Raw genomic sequence first — 27,369 nt, forward strand, 5'->3', positions numbered from 1 at the left:
TCTAAATGTGTGCCTGCATGCCCATTCTACACAGGCAATGGCATCCTCTCTGGCCATCCCTCGGGTGACAGGGTTGTGCTGCAGGCTGCACACACACCCCTTAACTCAGGTCAAAAGGGAGAGAAATACCACATTTGATACCTATTTGCACCTTGCCTGGAAGTGGACAAGAAAGATTTTTCCCACGTGAACATGGGAAGCATTGCTGTGTTTCATGGGAGAAGGCTGCATGCCTCCAAAACCCACTCAAAGTGAGAACATAAGATTTGCCACTTGTGGCAGCCAGTACAACCATGCTATTTGCTTTCCCTCTAGTAAGAAAGAAAATAAGTAACATTAATTGCATGCAAAGGTGCCCTTTCTCTTCTCTATCAGTCACAGCTGATATTCCTCAGGGCTATTGCAGCAATAGCATCACTTCCCTTTCCCCAGTGGCATCAGGTTTATATTAAAAACCCCATAGCAAAGCCTTTTGTTCACTGTCTCCTTTTTGGTTTTGCTTTTGTCTCTCATGCTGTGCTTTGGAGCACTGATATGTGTAGGGGACAGGGCCATACTCCCATCCCCCAGCAGAGTGAGGTCTGGGAGAAGAACAGAAGTTTTAGTTGAGCAAAAAAAAAGCCAGAAGTCAGATATGCCAAGTGTAGGAAAAGGCTACTAGGCAAGGATGTGCTCCCTGGAGGAGCAGATCTCACAGCATTACACAGATTGAGAAGCAGCTTTCCAAGAAGAGTTGAAAGGAAAAAAGAAGAAAATATCCACAAAAAATATATCTAACTTGTTAGTACCAGACAGCACACCCAGTTTTGGAAGGGTGCAGCTGTTTGAAGCAGCCCAGGGCCTGGGTCAGGGACTCAAGTGGTTCCCCCAGCCCTGCATTGCCCTGGGTCTCCCCATCTGTGGCACAAACCACTGCCCCCAGCCAGTGGCAATCTCCCCAGGCAGTACCCCAGAAAGGGGGATGCTAGAAACTTGTCTTGATGCCACAGCTGTTGGTGCCTACTGCTTCCAGAAACAAGAGGTAGAAATCAAATTCCTGGCAATCAGCGCTAGTGAATGACACAAGTGAGGAGCGTTCACACCTCAGGCTCTCCGGGGCTCCCGGGGCAGGGCCGGCCGGACCTGCAGCCTCCTGCCTCGGTCGCCCGGAGCAGGGCACGGTTGTGGTCGCGAGAAGGGGAAAGGGAGCAAACCCATCGTCCTCGGAGAGGAGGGAAAATAACTACGGTAGAGAAAGGGAAGAAAAAAAGCCCAGTCGTACGAGGAAGGAAGCAGCAAATGCTAAATCGGTGACTCATGGGATGGGGTGACTAAGCCCGTCAAAGCACAGCTCGCGTCGGGCACGGAATCAGTGCCGAACGCCTCGCGGGGAATGCGGGAAGGTTGCGGGCCCCGGGCGGGGGGCTGAGGGCGCGCCGGGCCGGGCCTCGCTCCCCTCCGCAGAGGCGGGCCGGGGGGGAAAGGAACGGCTGATGTGGGACGGGCTCCGCGGCCGAATCCGTCCCCGCGGCCGCCGGTGCTGCGCGGAGCGGCGGCGCTGACCTACTTCCCCGCGGCTCGTCCCGCCGGACGGCACCGCCGCTCCCCGGACACCTGCCCTGCCGTGCCCTGCCCCGCTGTGCCCTGCCCTGCCCTGCCCCGGCCCGGCCCAGCATCGGCTCCGAGCTCCGCGCCCGCGGCGGACGCGCTGCTTTCTGCGCCCCTCTGCGCGCGTTCCGCCCCCGCGCCCTGCCCGCGCTGCGCGGGAAGGCGGTGCGTGTGCGATGCGGTGCGTGTGCGATGCGCTGCGCGGGAAGGCGCTGCGAGTGCGATGCGATGCGATGCGGTGCGTGTGCGATGCGGTGCGGTGCGCGGGAATGCGGTGCGTGTGCGATGCGCTGCGCGGGAAGGCGGTGCGGGTGCGGTGCGTGTACTCGGTTACCACCGGCCCGCCGCTGCCGCCGGCAGGGGGGAGGTGGGGAGGGGGGCGGAGCGCGCCTGTGCAGTGCCAGGAGGCCGGGCTCAGCCCGCCGCCGCGTTACACAACCGGCCGCCGCAATAGGCGAGTTTCACAAGTCCCGCCGTCGCTCGCCGGTAGCCTGCGCCCACCCACCCATCCACTACCCCCCGCCAGCCCTGCCCCTCGCCCTGCCCGCCGCTCGTGCCATGTCTCCTCCGGGCAGCGGGACGCCGGGGCGGGCGGTAACCCCGGGCGCCGGGGGGGCACGGCGCCGGGGCTGGGCATGGCACTGAGAGCGGCTCCGGGACGCGCATCCTTCTAGACGGTACGTGCGGCCCTGCGGCGGGGCCGCGGCTGCCGCGGACCCCCGCGGGGTGTGGGGGTGAGGGGGGGTCCCGTCGCTCGCAGCCCGCGGGGAGGGCGGCCGGGTGCCCCGGGAAGAGCCCCGTCTGCGGGGCCGAGTGCCGCTTGGCTCTGCCTTCGTCCGACACCTCCGGGACGGTCCCAGGGAAGTTTCGGAGAGGAAAATTTACAGCCGCAACTTCAGTCGCCTTGAGTGCCTGCTCCCCCGAAATATCCGTGTGTCGGTGGGACGGGCAGGGACGGCAGCGCAGGCTGGCGGGGAGGTGAGGAGGGGTCTCCGGGCACTGCAGCCGCAGCTCCCGGGCGGGGATGCGGGAGCGAGGCGGCATCCCGACGGCCGGGCACCGACCGGCCCCGCAGCTGCCCGCGGACCGGCTCGAGAATAGCGACGGGGCTGGGCACAACCGGGAGCTGCGGGGTAGTTTGGAGTGGGGGATATCGATTTGCTGGTGGCTAAAATGGGACTGGCCGCCGTCTTCTCGTTGCATCGTGAAGTTCTGTTGGCTTTGCGAATGGGTTTGTCTGAAAACACGGTGGGGAAAAACCTCCAAACCAAGTCCTCTACCTAAGGATAGCAGCTAAAATCCAGGTTGAAAAGTTACTCCTCCCAACGGGGTTATTGAGTCATTTGATTTTACAGACTGTTTATGTTATAAGCAGGGAATTATGAAGGCTTTGAAAGTCCCTTGCATGTTTCAGCTATGGATTTGTGACTGCTAACTCCAAGCCTTGGTCCTTCAAGGCAGAAGCTGCAAATGGATTGTTCTGGGTAGCTTGCACTGGGAGCACAGTTCAAAACTGAGCCCTGGGTGATTCATCCATGAGGTGTCATATGCACTTTAGAGAGGACTTGTCCTTTGTAAAATGCTACTGTTCTCAAAGGCAGATCCCTCCTAAATGGACTTTGGAGAAGTCCAGCAGCACAGTCCATTTTTCAGGACAGAACCACCACCAAAGTGCCAGCTAGCACTGATCCCTGAATGAAGTTGTCTTCCTCAGCAGGGGAGTAGCCCTGGAGATAATGTACCTGAAATCAAAGCTGTTGAAATGCCCCGTGCTTTACCTGCCTGTGAGGATGCCCTATTACGTGGGAAGGCAGGGTTAGTTATTAGCCCAAGTTTATTTTGTGGTGTGTAGTGAAAGCAAGAGTGCTGATTTAAGTAATGAGACGAGACGTTGTGGTGTAGAGATGGGAAAATGTCATGAGTCGCTTCATTTTTCGGCAGAATGATAATGCTCCCCTGCCCTTGTTTTGCTGGGTCGCTGCTCACTCATCCCTGGCTCTGGAAATGAGAACTTGGCTTAGAGAGGCAGCTCGGCATGTTTTTGATACGTAGGCTTTGCAGCCCTACCAAAGTTGTTTGAAGCAGCAGCTAATTTGAGGAGCGTGCAGTGTGAAGCCCTCGTACTGAACACACTGCAACGTGCTGTTTTGGCTGGGAACGTGTGGAGTTTTTATAAGCTTCCTAGGCTGCAGTGCTTCACCATAGTTACTCAGTCAGAAAAAATAGGTTTGGATTTCTGGTTTTCTAGAAACTGTATTTTAAAACAAAAAAAAAAAAAAGAGAGAAAGGCTAATGTTCCTGTGCTGTGGAAATGAGGGTAAAGCAGTGTGTGAGTGATGCATCATGGAGACACAGAGTGCTCTGTGCGCTGATGCACCCGGGACAGCACCCAGGGCTCTGTGGCTGATGAAGTTCTGAATGATGCAGCAAATGCTAATGAGGAGAGGAAGCTCAGGAGTGAAGCTAAAAGTGGAAGTTTATGTGGAGGGGAGGCACTCCTAATGTGTTTACTACTGAATCTTCAGAATTTTTCTGGAAGACCTAATAGGACAAATGCAAGTGGCTTTCGGTGGGGTTGCTTCTCGCTCACTCTGTTCATTCAGAGTTGTGGATACGACTTGCTTCATCTAGAGGAAAAACCAGGATCAGTTTGAGGTTCTGTTTATAAACTACAAGCTTTGGTGACATTTGGCAATAAGGTATGTGATGGTTTTTGGGTTTTAGCCACTCTGATTGTGTCTGTATTAAATTATTGCACTGGCTTAAGACACACATCAAGCACTCAAAAAATAGATCAGGGCTAAAGATTAAAATTAGCAATTGAATAGTTCAGAATAAAAGTCTCATGGTGCTGGGAGCTGTGTTACATTTCAGATGTACTGATGTCAAATCCAGCTTCTGCTCATGAGTAGTGTCAAGATATTGGTAGGATGGCTTTGCAGTTTGCAGGCTGGCTTCTCCATGCACAGAAGTTGCATTGTTTTGCTCTAGGTTATGCAACCTCCCAAGATCCACACGTAACGATACAGAGATTTTAATACCAACATAGCTTGTTCCTTCAAGACTGGAGGAATATGCTATGTGCCTATACCAGAACAACTGAATCCAGGCTTGTTGTGGAACAGTTATGTATTCCAGTGGAATAATATGGCTTTAACCAAAGTAGTAAAACTATAAAACCCAAAACAGTCTGGACCAGGTGTTGCTGGTCTCATTAAAATGAAAATATTAAAGCTTCTGTATAGCTTCAATTCCAAATCTCTATGAAGGAAGTCAGGCAGGTACAAGAACGTTATTGGTGTGTTATGAGCTGGATGACATCTTTCTTTCCCACAGATCTTTGTTCACCCGAGGCCACACTCTGTTCCCCATGCCCCAAATCATCCCACTGCAATAGCAATTCTGTGGCTGTCAGCACAGTCTCTCCTGGCAGCAGTGCCTGTCCTGTTCTGCTGCCTTGGCTGAGAACATTTCTCCTTTTTCCTCATTTCTCTTTTCCCCTCATTTCTCTTTTCTGTATCTCTGTGACTTTTGGTGTGTGCAGGACTGTGTAGCACAGCGTGACTCCTTGCCCTGTGGCCTGTGTGCTGAACAAAGGGTGACCATGTGCAGAAGCCCTGCAAAAGCCTCTTTATAGTTCCTGCAGTGCTGGTGGAACCCCAGTTTTACGTGAGGTTGAGGTGGTGGCAATGCCTGGATGAGCGCTCTTGGAGCTGGACTTGCTGGCTGCATATCTGCTTAGCCTCAGAAGCACCAGATTCAGTCAAACCACAGAGGTGTGTACAATTAATGAGAGACTTTGGCCTACTTCATATTCCATTATTGGCTTTGGCGTCGTCAACATGGGGAGATTACACCAATTTAGTTTAAGTCTGTTTTTAAAGTGATTTGATTAACCTGATGTGACCTCGCCTAAGGACATTCTTATTTTGGTTCCAATATTTGAGTTCAACCAAAACCTGCGCTTGGTCAATTTACACAGACCTGCCTCAGCTGAAAGGAGAACTGATGTCTCTAAATAATGACACAACTTTCTCATGAAAGCAGAACCTTCTGTAGAATCTGGAAGAGAGTGCAATTACTAACAAATCTACAGGAGACTGGAAGTTATTCATAGCCAAGTTAAAAAAAAAACCTAAAGAAAACAAGCAAAACTTAAATATCTCAGTGAGACAAATGAGGAAGTGCCAATAATCCCAGTCCTGAAATACTGAAAGCAGTAGCTCAACTCTTTCAGTATTTTAGGACTGGGATTATTGGCACTTCCTCATTTGTCTTACTAAGATATTGCATGGCTTTCAGCAAGGCTCTCCCATGGCCCTTCAGCTGCAGAAACATTTGTATCCTGTCCGGGGAGACCTTATACAGTCAAAAATCAAAAGGCAATGCAGGGAAGTAAGGACCTGCTGGTTAGAATGCAATAGTACACAGCGTCTGATGACGTCTTTTGTAGGAAAGAATAATTAGACACTGTAGTAATGAGGAAGCAGGCTAAATTACAACAAGATTTTATCAAGGATGGATTGTGCTAGGCTAATCTAACATCTTTTTTTTTTTGTATAACAGATTATTTAGGTGGGGTAAGGCAGGAATGTGGTTTATCTAAAGCCAAGCATTTGATACCATGCCCCACGGGACATTATTCCTTATAACAGAGGTAATGGTTCAATACAGGAATTGAAAGGTGGAAAAGGAAAGGCTAAGGAAAAAAGATACAACAGTTGCAAGCAAATAAAGCTGGGTGGATGCAGAGGTATTCAGAGAAAGTCCTCAGGATGGAAAGAGATGAGTGCTGTTGCTGCCTTGGGATGATGCTTGTGCCTGTGGAGCAGAGCTGCTCTGAGCCATGGGGATGGTCTGGGTGTGTGCCCAGGGGCTGCACAGGATGACACACACTTGGGAGGTATTGCCCATATGGAGGAGGATCACATTATAATGTGAAAGGAATTTAGGTGACTTTGTTGATTGGAGTGATATGAATAAAATGACATTTAATAGTGCTGAGTGCAAAGTCATGCCAAGTTTTAAGCGTGGAGACAGGCAACAAGAATTTCCAGAGTGAAGAGGAGCTCGTCAGCTCTCCGTGACAGGAGGGAGAGTTGTGGATGCACTGGCTGGTCAGGAGATACCTGTGAGCAAGCATTTGATGAAGTAATAAGAGAGATTCAGGGAAGTGTGATGTTATCATTGCACGAATCATCATACAGAGCGTCGGTACAAGAGCTGTTCGTTGCTCATGGAGTAGCCCACTGGCCTTTGGCATAGCTCTGGAGGCCCCAGTCAAGAACATGTTAAGTTACAGCAGCAGGAGAGCTAAAGTCTGTTGTATGAAGTGAGACTGAAGAGCATGAGTTGTTTGTCTCTGGTCAGTTGGACAAATGAAGGGACAGGTTACAGTAGATCTTTTCACACACAGTTGGGACTGAATAGCAGAAAAGCTACATCACAAGATAGCATCTGCACATGGTCAGATTGTCTGATCAAGTTGGTCATGAATAAATTTAGATGGGGAAATTAGAAGAAAGCTTCTAGCTACCTAAGGATTGAAGTTGTGTAATAGTCTCTCAATTAGGGTAGTTTTGAGATAGATCTTGATAATCTTATGAAAGAGATTATACAATTAAATTAGAGAGTTCCTGGAGATAGGAAATTAAGTTTGCAGAGTTAGTCCTTTGGTCTCCAGTCTAGTTGGTTTTTTTAATGTAAGGTTGAAAGGTGAATGGACCTGTGGGTGTTTTTGCACTATTAACCCCATGCATCAAGGCTTCTGCTGTTTTCTTGGGAGTCAAGGCAAGAATGAATTTTCCCTGTTGCTGCAGATTTCAATCTTTTTTATTTTCCCCCATGTTTTCCTTCCTCTCGAGCACTAAATGTTGAAAGTGTGCAGTGCAGAGCTTCCTTGTCTGCCTGAGCTTTGCACAGCAGATGGACTTGGAACAACTATGCCACCCTCCCACCTGCCAGATCTCTAACAGCCAAGGGTCCTGAGGGGTCGGGGAGAGCAAAGGACTCGGTCTTCACATGGTGTTGGAGGGCTCTGCTGCCCTCTGTCAGCTGCTGGGGCATTGGTCCTCTAGTGCTGCTTCTCAGGGTCCTGGGGTACGAAACAAAAACATATGGGTTTACACCCAGTACCCCAGGCTTGGCTGGTAGCTGTGTGGTACCTGCAGTTGCTGTCTGCGCCCCATGGCAGTGCCATGGCTCAGCCAGACACACTGAGCCTCTGTCTCCCCTACCTGAATGTTCCTTCTCACCTGGGGGATCTCGTGTTTTATTGAATGCCAGCCCCAGGCAGGTTGATTAATTGATTGACTAATAGATAAATGCAAAGATATTCGTAGGTGTGTTTATTCTTGTTTACAAAGGGCCCAAAGCTTAGGCAAGATATTTGAGTATGTAGCAATGGCAGGAATCATATCCATAAAAATGCTAATCTCTCTTGCTTCATCTGTTCAGCCCACAAACACAAGCATACACACATGCTTCAATGAAATTAATAAGGTTTGTTTGTTCTCTTCTGGCCTCAGCCTACTTTCATCTTGGTTTAATGCGTAGCACAGCACAGCACATTTCTTCAGGACAATGAAGTTTTGACCATAAGCAACGCACAAAGTAAACCATGTTTTGAAGAAATAAATGAGCAATAGATGAGCTGATAACAGCTCTCATTGCCATTAATTATTTTGCATAGACATAGCAGCTTTATAGGAAGATTTTTGAAGCAAATGCTTTGTGTGAAGGAGGTGAGATGAACTCCTGACTTGATGAAGTCAAAGGTTGAACTTCCATCAACTTCTGTGCAGTGAGGACCTATCCCAGAGTATCAGCCAAAGAGAAAAATAAGCGCCCCTGGGAGTCAACCCTTGGATTTAGGCTGTTGAAAGCTCTACTGCACAAACTGCAAATATATTTTCATGTTTAGAGGAGGATGCCATGTCTCTGGTCCACTGTTGCCTTGTCACAGCAACCGCAGCAATTAAGAGAGACTGTAATAGCTGGGAAGGGTTACGCACCTTGCTGAGGAAGTTTGGCCATAAACCTGTTTGTCCTGTCTCGAAGTGCAATGTACACTGGCACAATTTACAGTACATGAAAAATATTCACTCTGATCAAACTGTTTCCAATCCAATTTTATTAAGGGATTTGTGTGTGTGTGTGTGTAGTGAGTCATGTGCAGCAAAAAGGCAGGACTTTGCTTGACTCCGCTACCAATGTGTATATTAAAGATGAGTATCAGAGGTTTGCTTTTTCTCTCCAATAATTGGGATGAACTTCATTTTGGGGCAGGCTTTTCATGGAAGGGGCACGATAGGATGTATTAATAAAACAAACTCTTTGTGCTAATCTGAACACCTCCATATTCTATTTAATCTTGCCAATTGCAAAGGGATGAGCCTTGTCATTAGTGGAGACAATGTGTAAATGTCAAAGTGAGTTGCTTTATTTTCTTTCCATTGTAAGCTCTGGGGTTAGCCTCCCACTTGGCAGCAGTGATGTGATGCTGTGTGATTGCAGAGGGAGTATGTGTTGGCCCTTTGGGTGCCAGTCCCAAGACAGACAATTCTTATTGCTCATTCTGTTGGAGCATGGACTTCTGTGAAGCTAAATCACTTTCTTATCTGGGACATCTTCACATCTCTTGGGACTTGGCTCTTGAACTACAGGACCTCCTGATATCTATGTCTTACCAGGTCTGGGGCAGAAGTTCATTATTTGGGAAAGTTTCACAACTCGGGAACCACTGCTAAAAATTTTGTTATATTGGAAAATTGTCTACAACTGCATTTCTTCTACTTTCTGTAAATAATTCAGAGTTTGGATAGAGAGGGTCCCAGAAGGAGGTTGTTAGAGCAGGAGAGTATATGACTGCAATAGTCCTGAGATAGTGTCTAGAAAGGGCAAAGATCCATGGAGTAAAATGGGAGAAGTGCCATGGACTGAAACTGCTGTTAAACCATTTGGAAACGAGAAATGAGGCTGAATCTGAACTTTGTCTTATCCAGGATGCACGTTTCCAATCTGGAGCTGAAGTCCTTATCTTGGGTATCGTTGTGTTTAAAAAGGCAAGTAGGAGAGCTATCAAGATCTCGAGTGTGAGAGCGATCGGTTTGTTGGTAGTAGGCTGTTGTGACTAGAGCAGAATCTCTGTTTTCACTTGAGGGATGGAAAAAAAGACTAATGTGAAGGAGAACAGCTTCTGTGTTTTGATTTTTTTTGAAGGAAAGCATGAATATTAATAAGTGATCCAGCTGGAATAGCATCTTTCTTAAAATTGTCCTTAGAGATAGTGTATTATAGTAACATGAATTTCACTGCATGGTAACTAAAATGTTATAAATACAAGTCATCATCTTATTTCAAAAGCTACTGTGCCAAGGAAGCTATTCTGGGATTTTCTGATATAGTCCAGTTTGAATTGTTTGAATAAGAAGAGATATTAGTGAATAAATCAGATAATGAGCTGCTTTGCATAGAAGGCATAATGCCTATTTATGATGTGTAGAAGTTCTAGGAGAGATGAATTGTCAGTTTAATCTTCTTTGGCTTGCGTTTGAAATCTACTTTTACGAGGAATTCCTGACTGTTCCAGAGATTATTGTTCAGTCACTTATATGGACTTTGTTTGTATTTGATTTAAAGCTTTACAAGGTCCTTTGCATCATGCCAAAGTTAATTTTCTCCAGTTGTTTTTATTTAGCTCCTTGACCTCGAAATAAAATTTGTAGTGATTATAGGTGTTGCCACAAGTTTTCTTCTGACCTAGTTGCTCTTGTCAGAACTTGGATGCAGTTGAGATGTACCTTCCCAGAAGGAGCCATAATACAGATCTTCTCTTTAGTCATTGGCATCTTTGCCACAAAGTTGCAGAGCTTTGCAGGTGACCTGAGAGGGATGGGGATTTCTCCCTCGCTCTGTGCAGAATGGAGAGTACAGAGCCTGGAGCTGTTGTGAGAAATACTTCTTTTTCCTGCCCTTTTTATAAGTTCTTGTGATAAGTTTCCTGTGGAAAAGAGGATCACTGGATGAATCAAATCAGATTAACTACACATTCGATTTCTCTCTCTAACAGCACATTGGCATTGGCTGTTTACCCATAAACCATCTATTTTTTGAGCAAAAATGTGGAGTTTATTTTCATGTCTTTCCTGATGTGAGCATCATGCTCTATGAGAGAATCACCCCAGACAGCTTTACCAGCAGCTGATTTTCCTCTCAGCCTTGCAGCACTTGCAACAGCTTCAATCAAAAAGCCCTGAGGGGGAATCATTGCTGGAAGGAAAACATGCAATGCCAGAGTCTGTAGGAGCAGAATTGCTGCTCTGCATGGAGGAGGCAAACATCTGTGAGATATTAAAAACTTTTGACAGAGATAGGAAGATAATTCTCAAGATAATTCCACATCAAGCTGTGCTCTAACTTTTAGCTCCTGCCAGGCTTCCTAAGCCTTAGGTCATAAGGTCAGAGAAAATTGTGGGCTGATTGTGTCATCCTTCAGCAGCAGATACAGGGTTTCCCAATTGCAGTCAATCCCCACCAGACCCAGCTAGCCTGTAGTCACCCTCCTATTAAGGAAGACTGTTTCTAAAACATTAACATTCATGTCAGGTCTAGATATGGATCAGCACAGGCTTAAATCACTGTCAGGAACAGATGTGAGATACCTAATCAGTTATTTCCTAAGGAAAATGAGTTTGATTGCATGAATAGTTGTAAATATTTCATTCAGCAACTGAGCTCGTACGGCAGCGGTAAACAAGCTTCGGAGGCTGAAGAGAAGCATTCTGTGATGCTGTACTTGATTTTTTATTCATTTAAACTTTAGCATAGAAGAAAGCAGCTTAGGTACTCTGGATTACTTTTTGTGACGGCTCTGATCATAACCAGGGGCTCACTTTGAAGGGAGCTTAATAAACACAGCCAGCTTCGTCCCGGTTTAGAATGTGCAGTATTTGTGCACGGGATGAGCACAAAGTTGTAGATTTTGCCCCTGGGACATGAGCATGGCACAGGAATTGGTTTTGGCTTCAGTAGGAAAATGACATCCGGAGAACCAAGGCATCCTCTGTCTTGGTTTTGCATCTGCCCAGCCAAGGCCAAGCTTTGGTGCTGAGCATAGTCCTTGGCTTGGAAGTTAAGCCAGGACTAGAAAATTTAGTGTTAAATCAGGATGGATGTAATACTAATTTCAATGAAGCAGAAAGGAATTCTATTGCTGATTTTTTGCAGTAGGGCCAATGAGAGGAAGAAAAAGAAGGAGGATTAGCTTTTCTCTCTAACTGAATCTTTCCCCTGCCTTTCACTAAACTGTTGTATAGTTTGCTTGTGATTTTTAGTGCAGTGCATGAAAAGGAGGCTGGGAGCAGAGGTGATATTTGCCTCTTGAACATGGTGTGAAATTCTGATGAAAACTGGGGCTGCCAGCTAAAGGTCATGGGCATTTTTAACTTCTGCTGCTGGCTTCATGCTACAGCGTAGATGCTTGTCAGGGATTGTCCTGGCCTTGGTGTTCTTAACGCAGTCAGATTATCCCAGAAACAAGCTCCCTTTTTACCTATGTGGTTGTTATGCATGTGCATTACAGTATGATTCTTTCCATCATCTGTTTTTAATGTGTATTTTCTTGGCCTGCCTAGTTTTGCTGTGTTAAATACAGTATGGACATTGGATATATGGCTTAAGCTGCTTTGGTCAGGAAAGCCCTAGGTAATAAATTCATGTTTATCCTAATTCCAGAATGCACAGATAAATCTCAGTGTTTTCACCCTAGAGTTACACAGATAGTTAAAATAAAACCCCAAAACATGTGCCAATGGATCTGGCTAAATGAAGGGCCAATGCTCTTTTCTGTCTGTCCCAGATGAGGTGAGATCTGACACTGAAGCCTGATCTCTTACTTGAAAACCAGGGATCACAGATATCTACAGGTCCAGATTCACCATCCTTGTCAGCCCCATCCATACAGCCAGCATTGCTCAGCAGGGTGGCAGTACCCATTGCTGTTGTCATTAGCTTCCTTAGAGGAGAGTTAGCCTTTGAGAGACATGAACCCACATATTTAATTTACTGGTTTTACTGGATTCTTGATAAACTTGTGTGTCCTTGGTTCCAGGGATGCCCATCCTTGTGGGACATGATCTCTGTTCTGTGTCCTCTCTCTGCCATCAGTGAGAAATCCCTGTCTGTCTGTGCTGCAGTGGGCAGTGAGGGACCATGAGGCTGGAGAGACCAGAGCCTGTTTGAGGGCATGATAGCAGAAATGTTGCTGTTTGATCCCATCCATTGCCCCAGAGTCTCAATGTTTAATCTTTATTGCATGAACATTATCTGGGAGGGATGTATCTTTTCCAGTCTTAAATAGTTAAACAACACAAGAGGATCCCCAAAGGAAAGTGGGCATTCAGTCATGCTGAGTCATATTTTGTTATTATGGCTGGTTATCCAGCCAGCCATGCAAATAAACTGCAAGGAGAAAGAAATGGATGTGTGTGAACATCTTATCTATGACAGAATGAGATCTTGGGTCTTTGTGCATAATATGTGTAACAGTAGTGAAAGTGTTCCAATGACTGACAGATTTGCAATCTAAAAAAGATAACAAAGTAATAAGAGCGAGAGTGAGTGATCTGTGGATGTTTATCTTCTCTTCTTTCTGCAGGAAAGTTTTACTTTATCATTATATTTCTAGTGCAGGACCATGCAGAATGATTCCTGTGATTGCAGTTAATTGTTTAGGTATTCTTTTATTCCTGAAGCTTTCAAAACAAAGGGCTATCATTTAAGGAGCTAGCTGAGAAGGAATGTGAGCAAGATAGTGCAAAAGAGAATATTGGGGGTGAAGTTAAAAGTGCCCCATAGAAGAGAGAGAAGTGTGGGGGAGTATTTTAAAGGAGGAAAGAACACCGGTTGTATGATTAGCAATGCCAGTAACACAAGTGGCAGCAATTCTTCTTGGAAAAAAAGTAGTCAATGGTTCAATCAATCAAGTTCAATAGTTCAAATCCATCTTTGGTGTAGCAGTGGTGGGTCAACGTCTTTCCCAGTGTCTAAGTCTCTAAAGTGTTATCTAGTGCAAATACCAACAATGAGCATGACTTTGTCCAAAATGCATTTGCTGACTATATTTATCTTCTGCCCTCTTCATAGTAAACAAGAAGAGACATCTGTGGAGAAGGTCTGTTAGCCACAGAAAATATTTTGCATCATATTGTCTAACTGGTGCCACGATGAGCTCCTCTCAGCTCCAAGTGCTGTTCTTCAGGGCAGATGAAACACAAATGGGCATTTGGTGTTTGAGACCCCTTTGCAGCTATAGTATATATATTTGTAATGCAGGAAGGATGGAAAAATGCCACTTCAAGACAATTTTGAGTGATTCTTGGGCATCCTAAGTAATGAGATGAGTTTTCTCACAAGGCTGCACAAGTCTAGCCCTTAATCATATACTTGAAACAGGTGGGCTCAGACCTTGTGAAAGGTGTTTGTTTATTCAGCTTTAAGACACAGGCCAAGAAATAACTTGATCTGATTAGCTGAATTTGAATAGGAACAGCAGTAAATAGAATCAAATGAGTGTGAATGATGCTGCTGTGCTCTCTGTTAGAAAAATATCTGCCAGCTGCCGTTGTAGAGTAAAATCCTGTAAGATACTGATGCCTCCAGTTCCATTGCCTGAGGGAGCTGGACCAGGGCACTTCAGGCATGGGGCTCCTATTACTCATCTTAATTGAACAATGTTTTTTCTCTGAAATCCTTCTTTTCCCTGTTATATAAAGGCTGATTCTTTTCTGCCTACTCTGTCTTGAAAGGCTCTTGACACGTACAGGGACTGGGTGCATTGCTGGTTATTCTCAGCTGCGGGATTACAGAGATGGCAACGGTAAGGTCAGTGGGGCATGAACAGGGCTCAGCTGGAGAGCAGATGTGAGCAGATCATTTAAGAAAAGCAGCTGAAATTCTCGGAGCCAAATGAGGATAAGACAAATTTTGAAATGCAAGAGCTTTGTTTAAATTCCTTTTGACTTATGTGCACGTTATACCTGAAATGCTCCAGAATTAAACACACCAAAAGGGTAAAGAAGTTTCTTATGCTTGAACTTGAACACAAAGATGTAAAATGAGGTCAGTTAGCTCAGCTCCAGTGAATGCTTTGATATTCATTTAATGGGTAAGTAGATAAAACTCTAAGTAAGCTTGCATAGGAGACTTTGAATTTTAACTACTAAAGCTCTTTATAGTTTTCTCACATTGACAGAACATTAGGAAGCTTTTCTTTGCTGAGAAGGTGCTCAAACACTGAAACAGGCTTCCTAGGGAGGTGCTCAATGCCCCAAGACTGTCAGCATTTAAGAGACATTTGGGCCATGCCCTTGATAAACGTGCTTTAACTTTTCATCAGCCCTGAAGTTATCAGGAAGTTGGACTAGATGATCACCGTAGATCTCTTCAAACTGAAATATTCTATTCTGCTCTGTTCCTACTTCTGTTCTATAGGGTAGTTAATTGTTCAGACAACCAGTGCTTGTTCCACTTCTGCTGCAAAACCTCTGCAGGTCTCCTCAAGAGAGAGGTGGTGTGCCTCTGGGAAATTCATCGTGTTCAGAGTCTTCAGGTTTGAGATTTGGGCTGAAGTCAAGTTTAACTCTGGATCAGGAGCTGAATTCTCCTCTGGTATAGGGAGGCTTTCAGTCTGGTTCAGACCTATCTCAAATCCTTTTGTCATAGTATTTCCTTCTTTTTCAATAGCTTCCTTATGTATTGCGTTCCAGAAATTCCAGGCTGGTTGATACACATGGGAAACAGATTGCAACAGAGAGAAGATTAAATTACTCAGGTCTGGGATTACTGAGGCAGGACATTATTTCTTCATGTTTGAAAGGAGAGAAGAATCTTCTGGGGTTTTTTTTAATGTATAGGAAGAAGTTTGAGATCAAATATCTCTGAGCTGCCCTTTCATTGGTCACTCAGTGATCACTTGAGGGGAAAATAATGAACTGGGGGGGGTTTTTTGCCTTTCTCCTTCGTTTGTAAATCAGTTCTTAGCAGTGCTGCATATTTAAGGGAGTTCTAAGACTGTAGTCTTAGATGCTTCAGGAAGCTTATTTTAGGAGGGAAGACTTGACTGAATGCCAATAGACAGAGCTAATCATTGGGACATCTGGATTCACTTCTTAACTCTGCTGTGTGACCTTGGGTCAATAATTTAGGTCGAGCTTTTCCAAAATGTGCATTATTTGTAGGTGCTTATGCTGGATTTCAGCATTACTGAAAATTAGGATGTAACTGTGTTTACTGTTTCAAATTCAGCTTCCCAAAACTGGGACACTTGTTAAAAGAGACAGAGGTAAGATGTGTGGCCCTGTTTCCTCACATGTACAAGGATGGACAACTGTGTTCATGGAGTATGCGAAGGCTTTCTGATGTACAAGCACCAGAGGAGGAAGAGGATGACAGCAAGCTGCTTGCAAAGCATCAGAAAAGTAAACATTGTTCAGCAGAAATCAAAGGATGCTGAACAAGCACCAGATTTCCAAGACCTCTCACTTTACCAGCCAAAGGGCTCGCCAGACCATGTAGAGGACCAAGCAGATCTAAGGGCAGAAATGGCAAAGCCAAGGATGGCCAGCTACCTGCTGACTGTCTGAACAACATCTAGCCCACCCAGCTGCCTTCCCACGCATTCCCAACAGCAGCAGAGGAGCATCTGGATTGCCCTTTCTTGGAAGGAGGATCCAGAAATGTGGCATTGAGTGTGGACAGAGCAGCACGGGTGCAGCAAGCCCTGTGCTTCCAGGAGGCTTCAGTTTGTGACACAGACAGTCTCTGCGTGCCAGAATGGGGCAGACCTACTATGCAGGTGTGGATCAGCTATGCTAAACATCTGGTCACATACCAGAAGAGTCCTGATAGCATCAGGCTGCATTCATTAAATGGGCTGGGGAGTTGGTAGACTCTTCTTGCTTTCACGGGTGCATCTACATCACTTTCACAGGTGCATCGTCACTCCAAGATCAGCTGTGGTTGCTCTTGGGCTTTGAGATGAGCTGACACATCTTTCTAGGGAAGTGGCCAGGGGACTACTTTATGTAGACAGAACACGTTAGAGTTTGAAAGAGAACCCTCCAATCCACTAATATCTCCTGCCATCTGCTTGTCTTGTAGCCTCTGAGCAGACAAACTTTGAAACCAAATCATACACAGTGATTTTCTTCTCACCAGAGCAGAGCTCTTTGGAAATATGGTCCTGAAACCACCCAGGACCCACTCCTGATTCAGTTGAAGGCACTCCACTTTTACTGTGGAGGGCAAGCAGCCCTCAGGCCTTATGTTCATTTTTGTGTCATGAGTTCAACCTCCAGCACAAGCAAACACAAAGCCCAAGTGCTCATCTCCCCATCTGTACCAGCCTCAAGCATCTGAGGTGCATTTTATATCCAAGACTGAAAAAAAGGCAGAGAAGAAACAATGCAAAAAATGTATTGTTTGAGCAGAAGAAGAGAACAGCTAAGGAGGTGAATGCTGCTATTCTTTCAATGAACTGGTAGTTGGTAGAGGTGTTCTCTTGCTGAGATAAGTAGAGGAGAAGGCATTTAGTTTCAGTAGATAGCTGATTTTCTTTGCTGTCTAATGATTACATTTATCCTGTGCAGAGAGACAGCATAAGATGTAAAAATAGGTAGTTTACTGACGTGTAGACTTTATGTAGCTGTCTGCTTGGGATGAATTTCATCTGTAGTAAATAGAAGAGAAGGGGAATTACAAGAGGGATTTCAAGGTAACACATCCAAGAAGACAGCTTTGATGTATTTGTCCTAGTGTCTACATAGTTGCCAAAACAAAATCTGAAACCGAGAAAGGAGCCAGTGACCTCAATGCTGTGAATACAGTTGATGCAAGTGATGACCTCTCGTGGGAGTAGTGCACAGCACCTCCCAGGGAGAAGCTCCCACTGGTGATCCCTGAAAACCCAGCACAAGGTGCCAGGGTGCCCAGCACCCACTTTATAGACAGATCTGCAGTAGGTGTAGAAGCTAAAGTTGCTGTCAAGTTAGCACAGAATGGTGGTTTCTTTTAAAAATGTTCCTAGCTGGTTTGCTCTGATGGTGTTGAAGCTGTTCAGAATGAAACTCTGAAACTGATCAGAATGTCCATGGTCAGTTTATGACCAAGTGTTGTCCATATTGTTTAAGCTGCAGGATCAGTAGCTTTGTGGGTTATTTTATCTTGTTGAGACACTCCTTGCATTGCAGAAATTCATTGGGTTAACCTTCCCACACACCCCCCCATCCTTTGTGATCTGACAGAGAAGTGAATATGATGGAAACTGTCCTGAGGCGTGAGAGAGAGGGAGCTCTGCTCACCTTCCCTTTGCATGCACCCTGCAGGAATGGTTACGTGGCTTCCAGCAGCAGGAGATGAGCGCTGCAGGAGTCATCCTGACTGTCACCACTGCTTTCCTTGGGAGAAATTGCTCTTGGTATTCTTTTTGCAAATTTCTCTGAAGTAAGATTTGGGTTTATGTCACTCATCCCCACACACATGCATCTGCACCATCAGGATCAGCCACAAGCAGAAGCAGAACTTTAAGAACGTTCATATTTGCTGGAAATCTTGGAGAACATTCTGTTCAAAAGACTTCTGACTGTTAGATGTCAGTGTAGCTGCCTCCCTTTAGCTCTGGGTGCCTTTCCTGGAAACAGTCCCATCAAAACACACATCTCAGTTCCTGCTGAAGGATTAACTGTGGACAACCGCCTTTGGTCCCATCCTACACAAGGGAAAGCTGTGTTCTTGTTTGAGGATTATTTGTCTCTATGCCTGAATCAGGTGCATGAAAGAATTGTTTATAGTTTAGATATCATCATTGCATACTACAACCCATGTTTACCTTTCCTGTAGTAACTGCACAGCTACAAATGAGCACAGGTATCCATCTAAGACTGCAGAAGTGTTATTTACATATGCATCTTGCTCCTACTCCTCTAGTGCTGGTAGAAGTATAATTTTGTACTACTTAGGGTTGTGAATCAGCACTTCTGCCTTTTGCTGTGTTTTGAGAATGTGAAGGGGCTATTAGACAAGCTGATAGCATTAATTAAATGTATGCTTTTCTTCTCACAGAAGCCCTGGAGACATTTGAAATAATATTTTACAATGTTGTATCTTTACCCTGCGAGGTTCAGTAATTTACTGGAACAGAACAGACTTGGCCAGCTATTTTCTCTAGGACCTGACAAAAATCCTAGAGCACAAAATGTTGCAGTTATCATCTTTTCAAGTGTCTGTTAGTTTTTAATCTTTCTCCTCCTTTCTTTTGTCAGAAAGCAGCATATCCTGGTTAAAAAAAAACCCAAAACAACAAAAAGCCTCCAAACAACCCAACACACCACCATTGTTCCTCCCTGCATCTTTCATTTTCTTTCTGTGCTGAATCACAATGTTCTGATACAGCCCTTTTTTATGGTGTAATTGTTTTGTATAATCCATTTTCTTTGGGCACCTCTTAGCTTCTGTCTGAAGCTGTTAGTGCTATAATGAATGTAGTCATAAATCTATGACAGGTAACAAGCTAAATTTAGAGCTCAATAAACCAAAGGAGAGTATGCTGTAGATAAGTGAGAGCGTGGAGATACAATAGTTACAGTAGTGGTACAGAAAGTCCACTTCTGACAGAGTAACAAAAGAGGAAACAATGTTTGCTTCCCTCACCAGTTCACCACCATTCACCATCACTGGTTCACTCATGTTCCAGTGAGTAGGGATGCCATGTGAAAATATAGGTACAGTCATGGCTTGTCACCCTGCCCTGACACCCACAAAGAGTGAAGGTGTGTGTAGCTGCCTCAGATGAGTGTGCTGTGGTGGACTGTTTCCCTCAAGGAGATGAAGGGTGATGTTTCTGTGAAGGATGGAGCTGCACAGCTCCATCTCTGAACTGAGGGAGATCCCAGTTCTTCCAATGAGGCTCAGGGTCTGACATTGGAATTAGGAGCTATCAGGCAGAACAGGGCCTGGACCAAGGTGGTTTGGGAGCCAACCATGTTGAAGATATTAATCTGACCAGAATTTGGTGGTCATGCATGCCTCAGACCTGGGCAAGCCGAGAGCTCCTGCAGTGAAATGGCTTTTTGGTTGTCAGTGCTGAGATCGTTTTAACACTTTTTTCTCTTTTGAAAGAGGAGAGTGAAGAACACAGAGAGGTAAAAGCAATGAGTGGTGAAGGCAGGTGACATAAACAACAAGGTGGACAAAAACCACATTCAGGAAAGATCCAGTTCTCTGAATTGCAAACCAATGGGTGCTAAGTAGGGGCAATAAAGGAAAGAAGAGCAGGAAGGAGTGAAGATAACAGAAAGCAAGGCATGACAAGGCAGGGAGAAGGCAAAACAAGCACAGAAAATATATAGGCAAGCAGGTCAGATAAGGTAGAGATGCCTGTCCTTTGGCACATGTTTTATTCCCTGCATTTCCACACTGCCTTCATGATGAGCTGTGAGGCAGTGGCAGCAAGGCAGTGCCAATGGGGCACCCCAGCAGAGGGTACTGCCACAGCCATACAGAGCTTGATGGTTTGCTGTAGTGCTGGGACAATCATAGAATCACAGAATGGTAGGGGTTGGAAGGGACCTTTAGAGATCATCCAGTCCAACCCCCCTGCAGAAGCCTGTCCAGAAACATTTGCCCCAAAGATGAGAGAGTTTGTCATCAAGTCTGCTCAGCACAAGGGACAGACCATTGCAGTAAGAGCCACTGCCATGGCTCTGTGTTTCTCTGTGGCCTCAAGGTGCACCAGGGGGGGTTTAGATTGGAGATTAGGAAGAACCTTTTCCTTGAGAGGGTTGTTGGACACTGTCCCAGGCTGCCCAGGGAGGCAGTGGAGTCCCCACCCCTGGAGACACTGCAAAGCCGGGCAGCTGAGCACTGCAAAGCCATGGGTTAGTGATGGGCTTGGCAGTGTGAGATGAGTAGTTGGACTTAATCTTTTCTAACCAAAACAGTTCTATGATTCTGTGTGACTCTGTGTGAGTGCCCAGGTAGCTGAGTGTGGTGGGTGGCACAGGGCAGGTGGCAGAGCCTCGGTGCTGGGGCTCCTGAGTGGAAGTGCCGATCACTTCTGTGCTAAACTGCCATAAAGATTCAGCAGCACCGTTTGGGTTTTTCAAATGTCATTTACATTAGCATCTTATAATTGAATCAGTAGCACTTCAGTGAAAAGGTTAAATCCTGCCTTTTAACAATCAAATCAGCTGTTTAGCTGTCAGCCACAGCCGTGCCCTCCTGTTGCCTCAAGAAGAATGAAACATTGGCATATTGACATATAAATCGTATCGCTGGAGAATGCATTAACTCTCTTATTTACGGCTGCATGGTGCCACATCTTGTAATTGAGGGCTCTCTGCTGAATTCCTTGCATGTAAAATCCGTGGGAATTATTAGCACAGCACATTTCTGTAATTAAAATATTTCCTACAGCATAGGTTTGAAGGCTCCCTAACTGCTGCATATTGCTCAAATGCAAACTTGGATGAAAATTTAACGACAGGCACAATAATTTTTTCATGCACAGAGGATATTTTTATTTAGACCACTTGATATAGTTGGGGAAAAACCAAGCAAATCATCTGGGTTCAAGGACCCTTTTTAGGTGACTGATAAAAGCTGTATTTGTTGCTGATCACAGAGACATGCCCGGCGTTACACTCGTGTACTGATCTTTGCCTTCCTATCAGTGTCATAACCAAATAATGAAGATTAAAGCAGTAATGAAGCATTCACAGGAACTGTTGGTTTCAGGGGATGGCTCTTACTGATGTGAGGTGCCATTAAGAGCTGTCCTGAGGTTATTAATCTTCTGCTGATTTGCAGGAAGCCAATAAATAACCATTTTCTTTAGTCAAAAGTCTGCTGTTTCAGATAGCTCCAGAATTCAGGTAGTTCTACAAAACAAACAATTTCTTTACAAATTCCCTCTCCCATTCTCACTTCAGTAAAAAAATGCACCAGAATTTTGCAGATAGCATGGAACAGTGCTTTAATTAGCTGTGCATCTGAGAAGTCCATTTGTCTTATTAAGGCTTTCATATTCTTTTACCCCTTCTGTAACCCTGGAAACAACTTCAGATACTGTGATATTTAAAAAGTCTAAAATATAACTTGCCCTTAAAATGCTATGAGTGGTTTTTAAGGCTCCCTGTACAAAGGAGGAAAACATCTTTTACAGAGGGCTTTAAGCAATGATGGAGGAGCATTTCTTTGTGAGAAAGCTGATCCTCACCTGTTGTAGGTGGAGTGACAAACGATGCTGGCAGCACCAACAAGTGTCCTCTCTCTTTACCTGCCCAGATAGTTCAGGGATCCTTCTGGCCAAGTGTTTCAGGAGGGGATTTTCAGGAGGCAATAAATAAATTTTGATCCCTCTGGTTAATACAGTTAAGGTCAAAGAGGTTCCATCTGGAGTTATTTTAAATACTCTTAACATGCAGACATAGTGCTGTCAGTAGTGCTAAGTGCCTTATCTTGCTGAGGAGTGTATACAACCCTTATGAAACTATTCTTAAGTATTCTGGTTACTATATTTAGCTCTGGCTCATAACAAGACAAAAAGCACTTAGCTAAATGTAGTCCTGAAGTGCTTAATCCAGTTAAGAATATTTTGTCCTTAGGTGTCTTCGACTAAGACTTTTTGTAGCTCACCATCCTGCTGCATCATGCAAAAAGCTTCTCTGTGTGTTTGGGCCTCTGGATCCTTTTAGGGCCATTTATTCTGTTAGAACCTCGAAGTCTGGTGTTGACTGAGGACATCTCTAGTGTTCATTTAGAGTGTCACACTTGGACAGACCTGGGAAGTCTTATTACTCTGCTGCTGCAGTCTGGAGTATCTGGACTTTGTTTCCCGATTTAGAATCAATGAGCATTAGTTGGACTGTTGTCTCTCAGTGACAAAACAGCTTCCCTCAACTTACTGCCATTCAAGCAGGCTGGGAGGGCAACCACAGATACAAGGCAGAGAACCCATCAGGCTTCCTGGGAGCCTATGAGCAAGGCAGCATGAAGGCTTCTGCAGAAAGCTTTGCAATCAAAGCTTGGGAAGAATCTTTTTGTTTGGCTGATTTTTTTCTTTGTGAACAACTTGTTTCCTGAAAAACTGAGATAGATGTTTGTGTATTCACAAGGATTTCTATTTTAATTAACCCATTGCTTTAAAAAGGATTCTCTTTATACCTACATATCTCCAAAAGTATTGGAAGTGAGCAAAAGCTCTGTGTGTCATTCTTCTAGAGGCAAAACAACTGTATGGTTCTGATAAAACACCGATCCATGGGCAGTGGTGGCTCAGATAAGCACCCTGGTTTGATAGTGGTTCCATAGGATAACAAGATCACACGCTACTTTTGAACTAGGATAAAAGCTGGTATCTTGACCAGCATATGATGAGTATGAGAACTGAAGCATAGCAGATCCACCGTGTTTAAACTTGCTACACAGATGGTGTTTTTAGTTGCAGCTTCACTGGGGGTATCAGGAGTTGTATGGGATTTTCCCTGGAAGTTTGTGCTGCAAATGGAAAAAGATCACTTCACCTCAACTGCATTTTCTACTGATTTACTCACTGCTGAAATACATTAGGTGTTTTCTAAGCTACCCTTGTACTTCTCTTGTGTCAGGGAGCAAGCCTCTTGCAGGTAACTTCCATAATACTGTTTACAACAACTGTATCACACTTCATCTGAGCCCTTTGTTTTTTTGAGCAAATGGGCTGACATACTTTCATTTAGCTGCAGTGGGCAGGAATTTGGCCTGTTTCCCATTGCTCACACAAACCACTCTCACCATATCACCAGCCAGGATCTGTGTTGCTCTTGGTGTGTGCAGCAGCCTCACAATGTCAGCACCTACCTCATCCCAGCTGCCCTTTCCAATGTGCATGCCTGACACATATCTCTTGCAGTGGTTCTTCAGCCACCTTCTTCCCTTTGAGATGTTTCCACTAGTTAGACAAAGAAGCAAGCTCTTGCCAGTCCTTTAGATGATCAGACATGTGGGGGTATGTTTGCCCTTTCACCACAGCTACAAGTATGTGCTCCTCAGCAGTGGCAGTGAGTTTCTTGTGGTGTCTTGAGCTCGTTTTGGAACTAATGGTAAGAGGAGAAACAGCCAAGAACCTGATCTCAATGTAGGGAGGTCACTTCAAGGGCATTAAAAGCTTGTTAAGTTTGGAAGCCCAGCACTTGGCTGTTGTTGAAGTTACTGCTGTTAGTCATGGCCAGTCTGATTGCATCTGTGTCCTTCCTGAGAATGAGGCTTATCTAAAGCCAAGCAAGTTTCAAGATTGATGGTTTCAGAGAGATGAATGTAGTGGTGTGTTCATTAGTAACCTTTTTAATCACAAACAAAAAGGAGACATGTGTGTCCCATCAGTAGCCAATCTTCACAGGTGGCCTTAAATCCATCCCTAGGTGGGTGGCTGTGGCGTAAACCGACTTTAGCTGATTGTGTCCATCTTGAAGGAGGTTTTTGGCTGCAAAATTGGAGAGATGAGGCATGGATCATACTCACTGGTTTTCATACCACACACACCAGGTAAACTGTTGCACTTGGAAAGGACTTTGATCAGTCCTCAATGGCCCCAAGAGAGTAGGGCCATTCTTCCACCCTGCTGAGCCACATGGCTTTTTGGACATGAGAGGTCAAGTTGGCCTTCCCAGGCTGCACACAGAGCCAGGAGCTCCAGAACATGGTCCATCTCCTGTTCCTGGCAGCTTTGCTGAGGTTTCACCAGTTATACTTTAGCATGTTTCTAATTTAGGGTGGTAGACTTCTTTAGCTTAAAGTGATTGCTGTGCTCTAGACTAAGTCTTGCCTGCAACTGTGTTTTAACTGGAGATGCTTTTCCTTGCAGGATTATTTTTTCGCCACCTCTATTTACATGGTGATAAGAAGAGCTAATCCCACTCTGTCAGTCTGGACTGATGAATCTGAGGAATAGAACAGGTAATTTCTAATTTGGCTTGTAGCTTTCAGTGACTTGGGTAGTGAGAGCCACTGCCCCCCCAGGGAGTGCATTTATATTCTGGGATTAAAATAATCCTGCAGTTGCTTCTGCCCAGGTCATCTGCAAGGAGGGAGATCTTTGCCCTGGAGCAGGAAGGGAGGGTAAATTTTTGTAGCTTTTACTGTGAGAAGTATCTTTGACTTCCTATCAGTCCTGGGTAGTTTTACTTGCTGTTACTTTTACAGCCACTAGGTTGTTTGAGCTTGGAGTAGTCTCAAAAATGCCCCTTGAGTGCTGGACAGGGTGAGGGTATTGCCAGTGAAGATGCTCACTTGAGATGGAGGCAGATCGGTGCCCATGCCAGAGATGGGTGTGATTTCCTCTTTGGAGGTGTCTAAGGGAGGTACCAGCCAGCAGAGCTGACCCAGGCAACGTGGTGTGGAGCAATGGCAGCTGGCTTGCCTGTGTCAGCCTGCCTCCCTGTCTCTCGGATGTAGCCCATCTGAGTCACAGAAGCAAGTCACTGGTGAAAAAGTCACACTTGTGGTGAATTTTCCATCATTTCAGGCACTCACCCATCACAGAGCATGGGATCATAGAATAATAGAATCATTTTGGTTGGAAAAGATCTTTAAGATCATCATGTCCAACTACTGACCTCACCCAGCCAAGCCCACCACTGACCCATGGCCCTCAGCACCTCAGCTACACGGCTTTGCAGTATCTCCAGGGATGGGGACTCCACCACCTCCCTGGGCATCCTGGAGCAGTGTCCAACAACCCTCTCAGGGAAAAGGTTCTTCCTAATCTCCAATCTAAACCGCCTCTGTCACAACTTGAGGTCATTTCCTCTTGTCCTATCATATGTTACTCAGGAGAAAAGACTGACCTCCACTTCCCTGCATCCTCCTTTCAGGTAGTTGTAGGGAGTGATCATGTCTCCTCTCACGCTTCTCCATGCTAAACACTTCCAGTTCCCTCAGCCACTCCTCATCAGACTTGTGCTTCAGACACTTCACCAGCTTCATTGCCCTTCTTTAGATGCATTGATTCTCCTTATGTGTGCTGCAGGAGCATTTAATATGAAGACAACAGCCCACAGTGACTGTTCTAGTTCAGGAATATGTAGAAGCCTGGGAACCCAGCTCGCATTCCCTTCTTTTCACTGATTAGTGCCGGTGGTAGGACACAGCTCAGATGATGTGCTTGAAGTCCACCAACACAAGCAGCAGTTATTGGCTGCAGGATGCTTTGGATAAACCTGTCTATCATATCTCTTAGATGTCCTCATAGTACCCTGCTGTTGCCTAATACTAATCCTTTGGGGGATTATCACAGTTTCCTTCTTCCTCCCTTGTGCTTCCAGTGGGAAAGAAATCTCAGATGCTTTTCAAGCGTTGCAATGCTTGAAATCCACCAGCAGCCTGTTTGATTTCCCAAAACAGGATCAGGCATGGTTCTGGCTGGTACAGACATCAGAGTCAGATCAGCTCTGGCATTTGCAGAGGAGATGCTGATGCCCGTGCTGAGTTCAGTGCTTCAGCAGAATTCCCCATCCCGTGGCAGAGGAGACTGCAAAGGCAGGCTGAGGGGCTGCTGCCTCTTAGCTCCTTGCATCTAAAGCCATGCTTATTGAAGCTGTATGTTTGAGAGTGTAACAACAGTTTCACTTCTCAAGCTTCAGTAGCTGACAGAGCAACCAAGAAAGTATATAGCAAAAGTCAAGTTTGGGAAGGGGAAGTCTGAAACAGCCAGGAGGATATGAAGTAAAAACCAGAAAGCTCCATATTCTGGCATCCTCAACAAGATCAAGGAATATCTATCTTTTCCTTTCAGAGCCCTGTGTCGTGTAAACGAACTGATGGATGAAGATGAGAAGGACAGAGCAAAGAGGTATGAAGGGGAGCAGAGAGCACTGAGAGTGGAAGCCTTCCTGGGGGAGAACTGTAAATGCTGTGTTTTCCAATGCTTGGAAAAGTACTTGAGTAAAGTACTAGTGATGCCAAGGCAAAGCCCCTATGCAGTGTACAGTGTGTGTAGCAGTCCATAAACAGCACAATTAAGTTACTGTTTTCAAGCTTCTCATACTGTGTTTGGCCACACCTATGATGAATACATCATCTGAGTGGTCCTTAAATTACATTGTTCTGCCCTCAGAATCTCATGTTACCCCATGGCTGTTTATTATCTTGATGAAGGACTCCTGACTTGTGGTTTTATTGGCACTATACAGTTCTGCCCACCTGAGGTAGAGTTCCCTGTGATAGAGAGCAGTCCTGCTTTAGCACAGGTGTGAGTTAGTCTCCCTCCAGAGAAGCATTTGGCTTGGTTCCAGTGAGGCACTGCACATGAGTGCCAAACAGAGAGAGCTGTGAGCATAAACCTGAACCTAAAATCTGAGAACCTCCAATTGCCAAGCTGAATATGAATGGGAATGCTTTCTGCATGCCACACTCGGTCTAGATCACAGGAAGCATGTATCATCATGAATAGTCATGTAAAGAAAATGAATTACTCCTGGGAGAGGTTGTATGAAAACAGGAACATCTCAGATGTAAGCATTGGAAAGAAGAGGATTTTGGAAGAAACTAAATGGATTTGCTTTCTCTTTTATTGTTTTTAATCCAGGGGAAAACCCTAATAAAACACTCTTAAACTGAGTTAATGCAAGCTGGAAACCAATCTGTGATTTCCACAGCCAGACTCTTAACATTCCCAGTTTCATGTATCATGGCAGCGGGTTTTCCAAACCAGATACAAGTGCATGTGCATGACTTTATGCTGCAGTCAAG

The 27,369-nt window shown here is 45.3% G+C and overlaps 1 protein-coding gene across 3 annotated transcripts in view; it reads left to right on the forward strand.

Moving 5' to 3' along the window:
* Positions 1–2,168: 2,168 nt before the first annotated feature.
* Positions 2,169–27,369, forward strand: part of PASD1 (PAS domain containing repressor 1) — a 52,349-nt gene continuing 27,148 nt past the window's right edge. For all 3 annotated transcript variants that reach the window (XM_062006550.1, XM_062006552.1, XM_062006551.1), the window contains exons 1-3: positions 2,169–2,264; positions 24,485–24,576; positions 26,414–26,470. In XM_062006550.1, the coding sequence (XP_061862534.1) occupies positions 26,439–26,470 (32 nt within the window). In that variant the 5' untranslated portion in view covers positions 2,169–2,264; positions 24,485–24,576; positions 26,414–26,438. The remainder of the gene's footprint in view (positions 2,265–24,484; positions 24,577–26,413; positions 26,471–27,369) is intronic.

This window comes from Colius striatus, chromosome 13, assembly GCF_028858725.1.
Source record: "Colius striatus isolate bColStr4 chromosome 13, bColStr4.1.hap1, whole genome shotgun sequence".
NCBI classification, from domain to species: Eukaryota; Metazoa; Chordata; class Aves; order Coliiformes; family Coliidae; genus Colius; species Colius striatus.